General features: G+C 42.2%; 1 protein-coding gene across 1 annotated transcript in view; it reads right to left on the bottom strand.

The window, feature by feature from the left end:
• The window catches only part of PCSK4 (proprotein convertase subtilisin/kexin type 4), a 1,808,619-nt gene extending 1,795,053 nt beyond the window's left edge, over positions 1-13,566 (bottom strand). The window contains exon 1 of the mRNA XM_044054831.1: positions 13,456-13,566. Within this exon, the coding sequence (XP_043910766.1) occupies positions 13,456-13,566 (111 nt within the window). The remainder of the gene's footprint in view (positions 1-13,455) is intronic.
• Positions 13,567-14,240: the final 674 nt, after the last annotated feature.

Raw genomic sequence — 14,240 nt, 5'->3', positions numbered from 1 at the left:
GATTTAAAAAATAGTCTGCAAAACTTATTTTATTATCTGGGAGAAATGTATTCTAATATAATAGTTTACCCTTAAATTCTAACATTTTCTGAGTATGAAAAGATATCAAACATTCATTTGTGTAATCAATAGGAAACATGATGATTAATAAATTCCTAATTCATTGATTAGAAAACATAAGCATTTTAAACAGCAATATTTGGTTTAGAACAGGTGTGAGAACAAGTTTTGACCTTTCACTTTGAATGTATATTTTTAAAATCCATATAAAGATGTATGTATTTGAGTATATGGTTCAATCAATATCCTATTACTATTAAGAAATAAGGTTTCATGTACTGATTTCCAATATGATGTACAAGCAGTATTATTCCAAAGCAATACTATGTTAATAAATGCGGATTTTAAATAAAAATCAATATTTGGAAACCCTATACCTCAAAACAAAAGCATATAATTACCAAAGATTATAACAGTTCAATACTGTCTATGTTACAAAAGGACGGTACTTATAAAAAAAAAAGTAGAAATTTTAGAAGTCAAGAGAAGCTATACAAGGCTAGATACTACACTATTTGACATGTTTTGTCAGGGAGAAACAGACGAGGAGTGTTACAGCTATTTACAGGTGGAACATCCAAAAATGGCTTATTTCTTTGGTATACCTAAAATACAGAATAACAGCCAGAATCCCCCATTTAGGCTGATCATTTCTGCAGGTAATTCAAAAACAGAGACCATTTCTATATAGTCAGACTATATTTTGAATCCAATAGTACAAAAATCTAGGCACTATTTAAGGGATTCAAGGCATTTATTGGAAAATTTACAAGAATTTATAGTCCCACAGGAACAAATCTATTTTGGTACATTGGATGTAAAATCATTATATACATCTATAGACCAGGAGATTGGAATAGAATACCAAAGAGAATATTTAACACACAATACTAATTTTGACAATACAAAGATAAACACCATTTGCACCCTTATGGATTTAGTTTTGGACAACTATTTAAATTCAATGATCAGTTGTTCAAACAAACAACTGGAGTGGCGATGAGAGATATGGTAGTAACAGCATTTGCAAACACGGTAATGGCAAATTGGGAAACAAAAGTTTTTGAGTGACCATCCCTTTTCAAACAGTCAAATTATACTATCGTTGCATTGATGACTTGTTTTTTCTGTGGGGTGGACAATACAATGAGTTTACAGATTTTGCTTCTCATCTAAACTCAACAACAAACTTTCTGGAATTTAAAATAAGTGGTTTTGGCGAGTCCATTAATTATTTAGACATACACTTATTGTTTGATTATGAGACTAAAACGTTCACTAGTAGTACATTCAGGAAGTCAGTCTTTGCAAATCAGTATCTGCATAAGGATGGTCTTCATCCGCCACATATGACGAAAGGTGTTGCCAAAGGACAGATTAGGTCAAGTCGTTTAACCTCAAATGACAATTTTTTGAGGAGGTAAATTTTCTTAGGTCACTGTTCACATTCAAAAGATACAGTGAACAGTGGTTGAAACAGATAGAACAAGAAGTAGTTGGCCTTAGAAATGGAGTTGCTTCTCCTATTTTGAAATCTAAGGATTCAACAGTAGATCTACCAGTTTCCCTGGTACACAACAACAAAAGTAGTATGGAAATATATGCGATTGCTTTTCCATTGCCAATAGTAAATGAAATGTGGCACATTAGAAATATCATCATTAATAACTGGAAAGTTTTGTTAGGGAACAAGGACTTAAGTTACTCATATAGGAATTAAACCTAAATGTACATACAAGAAAGTGGTAAACATTAAAAGCATGCTAGAATGTGGGAACAAAAAAGAGATAAAAATGATTTGGACAATGGACAAAAAATTAAGGGTACTTATGCTTGTAAGAGATGTAAGCAATGTAGATTCATAAGTAATTCTTCTTCGGTCACACTGAGTCACATCAATAGAACTTTTTGGGCTAACTACAATTTTTCATGTAATAGTGAATATGTGGTTTACATTGCAACTTTTATGTCCTGCACAAGTTATTACATAGGCAAGACTATCAGATGTTTGAAACGTAGGATCTACGAACAACAGTTGGCAATTAAAAAGAAGGATTTATCTAATTCTCTAGCTAGACATGCTGTTAAATGTAATGATTTCAAGAAATTCCATTTTTTTTTTGTCTTGGATAAGGTAGATAAGAAGTTATGTACTCACCATAACGTTCGATGTATGTAGTCCATCTCGCCTCACATTCTTACTCATGGGTTCGGAGCCAAACCTCGGCTCTGACTCGGCCATACTCTAGCTTGAAGTCTTCAATTGGCTCGTGGCCAAGAGGTATCTCATGCTGCACTGCTCCCTTTCCCCAGATCTTGTTTGCTGCAAGCTCAGGCAATCACACCCCCATACACACAACACACAGAGAGGAAGAATCAGCCCAACAACAAAAGGAGTACCAAAACAGAACCTTTGGCATAAAGGAAGGATTTGGTCTGAGGGAAACCCTATCCTTGTGAAATACCAAGTAAAGGAGGTCCAACTGACAAAGCTTGGAGCTCAGAGACTCGCCTAGCTGAAGTGGTGGCTACCAAAACGATGGTCTTTCATGACAAATATTTCAAGTCACAAGTAGCTGCAGGCTCAAAGGGAGATGAAGTGAGACACTGTAGCACAAAATTGAGGTCCCATTGCATTATGGGATCAAAGACTGGAGATCGAAGCAGCATAGTGCCCTTTAAGAATGCCTTACAAAGTCTATGCGCTATTAGACTGGGTTCATTAGCGACATGAAAGGTGGAAATAGCCGTTAACTGGACTTTAATGGTTGCGGCAGCTGACCCCTGACTGAAAAGCATGGAGAGAAATTCCAGAACTGAAGAAATTGGGGCAGTATAAGGGTCAATCGGCCTTTCTTGAGCCCAGATGGAGAATCTTTTCCATTTACTGGAATAAATCTTCCTAATCGAAGGCTTATGGAAGACAAAATATGAACCACTTCCGGAGAAAATTGATGGAAGCCTGACTAGTGATGGAACTGGAGTAGCCAAGCTGTCAACCAGAGGGTCTGAAGAGAGGGATGGAACTGCCCTGACATACGAGTCAATGGGTCTGGCTGTGGGTCCAGAATCCAGGGGTCATCCATGAGATAGGGATGGAGAAAGGGGAACCAAATTTGACGAGGCCAGTGTGGAGCAATCAGAATCATTCTGCTTCCCAAGGATTGTGCTTTCTGAATAACCCCTGCTATCAGAGAAACAGGTGGGAGGGCATAAAGTAAACTGGAGGGCCAATCGTGAACTAGAGCATCTCTGGGAGTCTCCGCCTGAGGGGGGGGGATAACGGTGAAGTAGCTGCTGCATTTGTTATTGAGGGGACTGGCAAATAGGTCGCAGCAAGGCTGACCCCCATCTGCAGAAAATCTGCTCCGCAACCTGCTTGTTCAGGGACCACTCATGAGGCATCAGAATAGCTCTGCTCAACCTGTTGGCAATCACTTTGGACTTCCAGGAATGTGCATTGCCACAAGAAAGCATTGGGAAGACCAAGCCCACTGCCACACTCCAATAGCCTCTCTGCCGAGGGGATACGACTTGGTTGCCCCCTGTTTGTTCAGATACCATACCACCGACATGTTGTCCGATTGGACTGCAATCGTCCCAAGAGGAAGAAAGCTCTGGAGTGCTTGCAATGCTAATAGCACTGCTCTCATCTCCCAAGACATTGATATGCAAATGTATCTCGTGCTCTTGCCATGTGCCTTGGACTGTCCCGCCGAGATAGGGCCACCACCCACCCAATCTGGGAGGCATCCGTGGTCACCGTGGCAACTGGAGGAGGTGGAACAAAGGGCTTTCCCACACAGATTGCTGGTCTGAAGCCACCAGTGTAGATCCTGCTTGCACTTGTGTGTAATCATAATAAGATGGGAAAGTGGAAGGTGCTGTAGGGACCACTGGGCAAAGAGCAGCCACTGAAGGAGCCTCATGTGTAGTGACTAGCATAATTGTGGCAGCCATTGACCCTAACAATTTGAGAACCATTTTTGCCTTTACCTTTTTCAGTGGAAGCAATGCGCAGACCTGTTGCAAAACCTGAATTCTTTCTTGTTGTAAGAAAGCCCTCATGAGCACGGTGTCTAAATCGGCGCCTATAAAGGTGACACGCTGCTAGGGCAACAAGGCAGACTTTTCCCAGTTTAGTGGGATACCCAATCGTTGACACAGCGCAATGTCCCTGGTCTGTAGTAGTAGATGCCTGGTGGTAGCAGACAGGAGCCAGTCATCCAGGTACAGAAACAACTGGAATCCCTGACTTCTCAAGTGAGCAGTCACCACTGCCATACATTTGGTGAACACCCTGGAGGCTGTGGTAAGACCAAAGGGCAGGGCTCAAAACTGAAAATGACTGGCTCCCAGCCGGAAGCGTAAATGATGTCTGGATGTCCTGTCCATCTTTATATGGTAGCAAGCATCCTTGAGGTCGATGGAGCACATCCATACTTCTTTCCCCAAAAATTGGAGAATAGACTGTAAAGTGACCATTCGGAACTTGGACTATTTTACATGGAGGTTCAAGCGGCTGAGATCCAAGATAGGTCTCAGGTCCCCTGTTCTTTTCAGCACAAAAAGAATCTTGAGTAAGTCCCTAATCCGAGCTGGTCTGAGGGGACAGGCTGGATGGCTCCTTTTGCCAACAGCTTTTGAACTTCGGAAGCTGTGAAATCCCTTTGACTGGGTGGGGCATCTGAAGCTGTTGAATCCTTTTGACTGGGTGGGGCATCTGGGATTCTCTTGGTTGGCGGGAAATGAGAAGGGAATATGATATCCTCTGGAAATTATCTTTAATACCCACTCGTCCTGGGTGATGCCTTGCCAGGCTTCTGGGTATAGCGAAATGTGATCCCTGACTGGCTCTGGAGACACGCAGTCGGTCCTCCCATCAGGAGCGCTGGTAGGGGATCCACTAAAGGAATCGCGGTTTCCCTGGTTACGCGGGCTTCCTCTGCCTCTAGGGCAGCGCCTACCTGAGTTACCACCCCCTCCCCTGCCTCTGGAGGGGGAATCACTTTGTGCGTCTTGAAAAAAAACCTCTGACTTTCTGAACCACATTTTCCCACCCTTCTGGCCCATGGAATAAGGTCTAGAAGGCATGGAAAAATGGACTCCCACAGCAGACAGGGTTTTTCTTCCTGCTCGCACCTAGTGAGTATCCTTCACCTTGGTCCCGAACAACGATGAACCATCAAAGGGGCATTGGTTAACGTAAACTTGAAGGTCTCCGCGAAATTACACAGGTGCATCCAGGAGTGCCTCCTAAGAGAGACTCCGAAACTCACTGCCCTACTCACTCCCTCGGCTGCATACGAGATCAGCCTCATGGAGCGGTTAGCAATGGAATTTAGGGTAGACATCTGAGCATTGACCTTTCTGAACCACTGCGTCAGAAACATTATCCTGCAGAGACTCTCCAAGCTCTTTTAGATCTCTTTGGAGCTGTGTAAAATGTGACAAATAGTTCAGTGACCACAGAGTAAAGGCCGCTAAAGAAAACATAAGCTTCCCATACCGGTCCATGGTCCTAGACATCATGTTAGGGGGATGGACGGCAGATGAAGTCTCAGCCAGTTCCTTCTTGGTGGCCGCTGCCACCGCCATGGCATCTACTGGAATGCCCTTTGTGAGAAATTCCTTGCCAGCAGGGGCGGACAGAAACTTGTTGGGTCTCCTGGGGACTGGTTCCACAGTGTCATGGGTTTCTCACACCCTTCAACAAACAAGATCCAGGAGTTCATTGAACGGGGGAGAAACCCAAGAAGCGGAGGGATGAGACCCAAAGGCCATCAGGAACACAGACTCCTCAGAGGGAGATTTGGAGGGCCAGTTGTCTCTCTGCTTCAAGATCACCAGGATATCTGAGAAAGAGATATTTTCAGATGATGACTTGGGAGACCCCTCTGACTCCTCGAGGTCGGTGTCAGAAGTGATGGACTCATCCTGGGAGTCTATGTGCTTCCTCTTGCACACTCCTTCTGGGGGACTCCTCAGGCAAAAATTCTGGGGAGACCTCAAAGTTGGCGACCACTCATGGAGGTATCCTGAGGCCTTGGGTCTCCACTGTCCAAGGACAGAGGGTGATGAACTGATACCAGTGCTGGAGGAGATAGAGAGTGTCGGTGCCATCAGACGCACCCGAGGACCTGGCCAGCATGCTCCGCATGACCTCAAAAGTTGATCCCCCCCCCCCCGGCTCCGAAGAATGACCAACCGTGGAAGCCCTCTGTGCCGAAGGGACAATGTCCGAAGCAGAGGCAGGGCCCAAGCTCACCCGTGCCAAAGCACAGAGCGGGAGGCTAGGAGCTGAAGAGAGACCCCGAGACCTCTTCCTCGGGTCTGACCGAGGAACTATGAGGCCTGGACACCGAGGAAATAGCCGACAGGGTCGGAGTGGAGATCAGCACCGAGATGCCAGGCTGGGCTACTGGAGCCGACCTAAAGGCATCAGACAGAACCGACAACTCTGGCTCCGAAGGCCAAGAAAGGCTCAGAGGAACATAGGAGGATGGATGGGTGACGGGCTCGAGCTGAAAACAATTTGGCCAACACCAGTGATTGGAGCAGTCTCTGTACCACTCTATTCACATCATTATCCGAAAGAGTCCTGGAGGACCTAGAGGATGAGGTCGGAGATCTGGACCTCCCTACAGAAGGAGACTTATGAGAAGGAAAAACTGGTCTAGTAACTGGAGACCGGCTCCGAACAAGTATCGCGGTCAATGGCTCCGAGACTGGAAGCCAATGTTCACTTGGTCAATTCACCCACTTCTTTTGACACTGAAACCAATGGAACAGAGGAAGCTAAGGTAGACTTGGCAACTTTCTCTGGCGGCTCCGATAAAACTGACAGAGCCGGACAGCGTTTTTTTGATTTAGAGGTCTTGTCTGTTTTAGAGGGAGAGGACTTAGAACTGGAAGCCCTGTCCAAGTCTTCTTCGAAGGAGGGTTTCAGTAATCTCTTCAGAATCAGTTTGTTCTTCCTCTCTTGAAGAATGTGTGGGCTAAACGTGTGACAGAAAACACAGGATTCTTGTAGGTGGATAGCAACACAAGCAATACACGCACACAGTGGCCATCAGTAATAAACATTTTATACTCGCAATTGCCACATTTTTTGAAGCCCGAAGGCTTGTGTTCTTTTGTATCCTTAGACATATTAGTATGACACTGCACACAATATTAGAAGATAAACCCAACAAAAAAACACGGGAACTATGCCTCTAAATTAATGGTCGTTAGAAAAGCAAACACCACAAGGAAGAAAGGACCTCTAATTAAAATGGCCCAGACAAGCAAACCAAGGGAGGACTAGGTCCTCTAACTGAAATGGGCCTAGCCCGTACAAAAGGGAGGAACGCTAACGGGATACCAAAACAAAAAGCCACGAAATAGGCTACACAAACAGCTTTATCAAAAAACACAGACTAGCTTTGAAAATAGCTTTTGGAGCAACAAACTACTGAAAAGTAGAAGAAAAAGTTATACTTAGCCACAGCCAAGAGCGAGGCCACATCTGAGCGTAACGAGCGGCAAACAAGATCTGAGGAAAGGGAGCAGTGCAGCATGGGATACCCCTTAGCCACGAGCCAATTGAAGACTTCGAGCTAGAGTACGGCCGAGTCAGAGCAGAGGTTCAGCTCCGAACCCACGGGTAAGAATGTAGGTGAGATTGGACTACATAACATCATATGTTTTGGTGGTGACAATAACAAATTAGAATGTAGAGAGACTTTTTGGCAGGTTTACCTTGATGCAGATCAAGCGCTAGGTTTGAATGAAACTATTAACCTGAAATGTTTAATGTACATATAAGTACAGGTTACATTTATTACATCTTTTATTGTTTATATATTTAGTGGATTTAATTTATTTTTTCTTTTACATGACGTCATCTTTGTCATGTGACTAATGTTTTATAAGGGGATGGTTGGGTTAAGTTGAACTGTTTCTGAAGAAGTTCACGTAATTAAAGTGGATGAAAGCGCTAAACAGGTGTCCGTGTCCTGCATCGTTTGGAGAGCTGCTTTTGTTTTGTGGTTTTCAAGTTCCAAGTTATTACAGTGTTTTTTAAACCCTATACCTCCTTCAACCCAGCTTGTGGTGTATGCCAGAGAAGAGAAATTCCTGTTTTTTTTTTTTTGTTTTGTTTTTTTTTTTTGGGGGGGGGGGATACCAATGAAAGTAATAAGTAATTAATTTTCTGTTTAATTTTGACAGGTGGGAGGAATTATTACAGCTTGGCCAATGAGTGAGATTTTAGATTACAGTATCATTTTGATTAAAGTTAGTCTGTCTTCAAATGTGAAGAATAGTCTGTTCCAACTGAGTTTCTAAGTTGGTGGTAATTCGATGCGAGTGATCTTTTTATAATTAGATTCAATAATGATACCTAGATATTTAATACGCATGCCCTCCAAGTTTATGTCTCTCTTTGATCTAAGTTTCATAGTAACATTTCTCTTTGATCCAAGTTTCATAGTAACATTTTTATTCACTATAAGAACCTGAGTTTTGTTGTGATTGAATTTTAGACCAGAGAGGTTTGCAAAGAAGTCTACATTATATAACAGGTGATCTACTGAATTTTCAATATCATTAGAAGTTACTAGTAGGTCATCAGCAAACAGTTGTATTTTGGGGAATAATTTGTCTGACACTTTATATCCTTTAACATTGTTATTATTTCTAACAATTTGCAAGAGGCTCAAAAGCCAGGGCAAAAAGTAATGGGGAGAGGGGGCACTCCTGTTTAGTACCTCTTAATATTTCGAATGGGCTAGACAGACAAGATCCAATCTTTACACAGGCTATGGAGTTTTCGTATAGTTTTTTTTTTTTTTTTTTTTAATTAATCCTATAAAGTTCGGGGAGAAATTGCATTTTTGCAGAGCTTTAAACAGATATGGCCAACTTAGGGAGTCAAAAGTTTTTATCTATATCAAGGCTTAAAAAATAGAAAGTTCTTTTTTTTTCTTGTTTGCCAAGTCTATTAAGGACAGTAATCTAATTACATTGTCTTGTACTTTTCTGTTTTTGATAAACCCGGTTTGGTCTTCATGAAATTAATATTGAAAGAAAATGAATCTGTCTGCTAAGATAGACATGAAAATCTTGTAGTCAATGTTAAGCAAATAGATTGGTCTGTATGACGAGCAAAGGTTGGGCTCTATTTGGTTTTAAGATGGGAGAGATGATAGTATATTTCCATGAGGGAGGGATGTTTGCTGTATTTTCTCTTTTGTTCATTTTCATTCTTCCTCAGTGAATGGGTCTCAGATCCGACTTTGGATCCGGCTCAGCCACATTTCTTTCAAAACTCTGATTTTACTCTCAAGCTCTTCCCTTTACCCAGAATGCCCCATACCATTTATTACCTCAGATCCATCAGAAAAATAGGTTATAGCCTGCATAAAAGAAAGACAGAGCAGAGGTTCAAACAGAAGCAGTTGTCCCAATATTTCTATCCGATCACTCCCAAATTAAAAGGAAAGTGGGAAGGAGGGAGGTAAGTGGGAAGGAGGGAGGAAGCTGAAGAAGAATGAAAATGAACAACACAGATATATTGTTATGGTGAGTACATAACTCTTAAATCTGATATTGTCATTTTCATTCATTTCTTAAAGAATGGGACAGAGTCCCCAGCTACGATAATCTTGGGTGGCCTCATGGAAGGATGTTCCAGTGTACCGCAGAACCAAAGACAGCTCTGCTTCTGGAGAGGAGATATAATTTGTAATCACCAATAAATGAATGAGCATTGGATCAAGAGGCTGCAAAGCAAATATAATCAATAGAAACTTTGGCCCAGAAGCAGATGAAGTAGTCATGGATCTAGTAGAGTGAGCTTTTGGAGGCTTTGGCAAAACCAAACCTTATTGAGAATAAATATATGAAATGCAGTCTGTTAACCATTTAGCTAAAGTAACTTTAGAGACTAATTTTCCCAATCTACTGAGAGCAAAGGAGACGAACTGACCTGTTTATCTAAAAACCTTCTTCCTATGAAAATAAAACAGGCTGTCTATGCACATCTAAAAGGTGAAGCATGTATCTACCTTTATTAGAAAAATTTGGAAAGAACACGGGTAAATTGATCACTTGGCGGACATTCACCACAGAGGCAGAAAGGATGGATTAGTATGCAAAGTGACCTTATCTTTGTGGAAGATCAAGTAAGGTGATTTTGTGAAGAGTGCTTCGAGTTCAGAAACTTGCCTAGCTGAAGTGATGGCCACTAAAAAGACAGTCATCAAGAAAGAAACTTAAGACCAGACTTGGTTGAGGGCTCAAAAGGAGGCCAAGTCAAACGCTGCAACATAAGTGTAAGGTCACATGGTGTAGTAGGATCTTTAATCTAAGGTCTAAGGAAAAAAGTACCTTTAAGTAAGGCTTTGCCTAACTTGGAAGAAGCTAGAGGGAAAGCATAATCTCCAGTGTGATAACTGGAAATGGCTGCTAGCTGAACTCTGATGGTAGGAAAACTGAAGCAAGAAAATCTAAAACTGCAGGGACAGGTGCAGTAAAAGGATCCAATTCTCTCTAAGAAGCCCAGTAAGAAAATCTCTTCAATTTACTCATAACTTTTCTAGTGCAGGCGTTTTGGGATAACAAAATGTGGTGTACCAGGGAAGAAAGTCTGGGCTGTCTAGCCATCATTGGAATTGGAAAAGCCATGCAGTCAACTTGAGCCTTTTTAAGTCTGAGTGAGGCATCCCTGTGGGGTGAGTGATCAGATCTGAAGCAGGATCCAGTGTCCAAGGAGAACACAGGAGAGGAGACCAAAGGAAGAGGAATCGCACTTGACAAGTCCAGAAGGGCGCAATGAATATAACCTTGCTCTTCAACTGGAGTGTTTTCTAAAGAAATTTGGGGATTAGAGGTAAGGGGATAAGCGTAAAGGAAACCAGAGGGCCAAATATGAACAAGAGCATTTCTTTGTAACTCTCCCTGAGGAGGGATTTGGGCAAAGCATCTGTTGCACTTGTTGAGGGGTGAGGCACAGAGATCATGGCAAGATTGACACCATTGACGGAAGATTCTCTCCACCACAGCTTGACTGCGAGAGCATTTGTGAGGCATCTGAACAGTCCCTGCTGAGTTTGTCAGCTAGCACAATGGATTTCCTCAGTATGTGATCTGCTAGAAGAAAGCAGTTGGAGGAGATCACTTACTGCCAACACTGTCCTTGCTTTGCAACAAAGGGGGTAGGACCAGATTCCCCCATTTGTTGATGTACCAACCCACCAATATGTTGTCTGTTTGGATAGCAACTGCCCCTAGAGGAAGAGAGCTCTGAAAAGCCAGCAATGCTAGGAGGACTGCCCTCATCTCTATTACACTGATATGCAAATTGATCTCTTCTGGGAACCATGTGCTTTGGGTGTTCATCCCAAGAAATGCCCCCTACCCCAACTGGGAGGCATCAGTGGCCACAGTGGCTTTTGGGGATGGAAATACAAAAAGGATGACCCTGACAAACTTTGTTGGACTGAATCCACTAAAGGGAGTCCCTGCAAACCTGAGAATGTTTCACAGTCAGGATAGTATCCTGAACCCCAGTGAAAACTGCTGGAAGGAGTTAAGTATGCAAGTTGTCACTGATGTGTACACAAGCACCAAATGCATCTACAATACCCTCAAACCCCAACAGTCTCTCTGTAAACAGCAAAACTAGTACAGAATTAGCTCACTATTTTTAACAAAATAATGCCCAAATAAGGAATAAACATCTCTGGCTATAAACAGCTTGCCATACGAGACAGTTCTGGTACAAGAGGAAACACAAGCAAAAAAGACGGTATTCTTAGAGAGACCCAGTACAGCTTAAAGTGTGTGAAAAGAACTCCCCGCAAAGGGGACTTATCTGCCCAGAAATGAAAAGCAGGAGCAGACTGATGATCTGAAACCCAGGAGAAGCATCATCACTGGCATCTAGTTTTCTTCACACAGCAGATTGAGCTCACAGCAGCATGGGTACGTGTGTGAGGGGAGCAAAAGCCTTTGGAAGACTATTCAGCTGTTTTATCCTTAGTAAGATACAACCCATATAGCCAAAACTACTACAGCAGTGATTTATGATCAGCACCCACAATTATGCAAGGAACCAAGTGACTTCACCTCCAATCTTGCAATACCACTTCAGGTCACGCTCCCTGGAGGGAAGGGCTGGGGAGCACAAAGGGTGATCAAAGGACTGTACACAACTCAAAATAAGGAGCAGCAAAGGCATTTGGGATTGGCAGACCAAACTGATCAGCCATAACTTGTGCCTGTGGGTGATGCTGGGGTCTGGAATGCAGTTGGAATGGACTTGTACATGAATATAAAACACAAAATAATACAAGAAAAAAAGAAAATGTATAACACATAGATACAAGGGGGAAAGTTTGGACGAGTTAAGCATTCAGTATTTACAGTACAAAAATGCACTGTAGGGACCCAATTTACACTTATCAAATCAAATGTTTTGTTCCCACACAATACCACAGAATAGTCCACTAACCTGGGTGCGTTTATGGTCTGTATTTCTCAATGTACAGCAAATTATTTTTCAAGTATGGCAATGCATATTGAAATGACTTTAAAATATGATCATTTCTCACATTCATGAGCTGGTGTCCTTCACCATACAAGACTTTCACTTTTCAGCCTATACTACTCACCATTAAAAAACAATATACACCACCAATCCTCATGTTAACATATCCAAAATGTTTTTTTGCAGGAGAGTTGTGGAGTGGCCTGTATCACACTGCAATAGACTGTTTAATTTCTACCTACAGCTTGGGGCAGAAATGTCAAAGGAACATGTGGGACTATACAGACCCTAAAAAGAGACCCACACTTTTGCATCTTTATTTGTTGCTCTCAAACCAATCTTTATCATAAGGCTTCAGACAATCAGAAGTCACACTGTACAGTTAGTCAACTTCCATTTCCCTCAACCTGCAAAACTGGATTACTTTGAATTCTCCCCGTCTCCCATCTGCCTAATCCTCCACAAGTGTCTAAGGTTTGCTGTTATGATGAAGAGCTGACATATACTACCACCACTCCATGACAGCTGCAGGATATAAAAAAAAAAAGGGGCGAGATAAACCATGTGAAGGATTCTACCAAGTCCCCTAATTCTAAAATGTTTAGGATAATTCGTTAGGATTCGCATGTTATCACTAACACATGCAAAGAAGGAAGTGAGTGGTTGGAGAAGTCATGAGTCTCCACAGTAACCGTCCAAATAAAGGTTAGATGCAAAATGGATGCAAAGGCAAATGCTTCTCGTTCCTTTATGTCTAATGAACCGTTAATTACAAATAAAAAATGGAAGATTTCTGGGACTGAAAAAAAAACACATATGCACACACAAAAATATCGACTAGAAGAAATACAGCTGCTTACCATGTACCACTGCTTTTCGAACAAAGGATCTGTTGGGAAGGAAAACACTTGCCTTTTCTTTCTTCTTTTCAGAGCCTGCTGTTCAAACCAATCTATCTGCAAGTATAACATTACAACAGGCACTGTTAACTGGAGGTAGCCAACTATAAACCTTATTACTAACTACCAAACTGGAAACTGCTGTGTTCAGTATACAGGTGTAAGGTATGAACAGCAGCAGTAACAACACGGTACCATACTGTCAGCCTGTTAGCACAGATTTGTTTTCCCCTAAGCTACAGTAAGAAAGTCCTGGTTTGAAACTGTGAGCCATGAGGCAGACAGTCTGCTTATAGGGTGTTGTGGAGTAAGGAGCAAGAAGACAACTTCCACCTTTCCTTCCTCGAGATAGAGAATAGGAGGAACAATAAATCATGAACATCTCCTGCTTGAGAAAAAGAATTAAAGGTGGTCAAATATATCCAGATTTTCGGGAGGTTGCACATAGCATAACAAGCATGTACAGAATCACATCCATAGCCCATGCTCTGTGTTCTCTGGCTAGGCATGAGGAAATAACGTAGCAGAAAGAAAAACCCTCCCCCTTACATGTCTTAATGCCTTAGAAGACTGCACATACACACTTCTCAGTCCTCACCAGTGAAATGTAGTAAGGTTCCTCTCTGAAAGGAGATACCTATATGGATGCAAAGCTAATAAAGGAAACATGAATTCACAGGGTGATCAGGAGTAGACTAATCAAAGTCAAGTTAGGGGGGTGGACACAGCCAAAATTAAAAACAGGA

Source organism: Protopterus annectens, chromosome 13.part0 (assembly GCF_019279795.1).
Source record: "Protopterus annectens isolate FY-2018-M chromosome 13.part0, PAN1.0, whole genome shotgun sequence".
NCBI lineage: Eukaryota > Metazoa > Chordata > Ceratodontiformes > Protopteridae > Protopterus > Protopterus annectens.
This window is presented reverse-complemented; position numbering and strand designations above follow the sequence as displayed.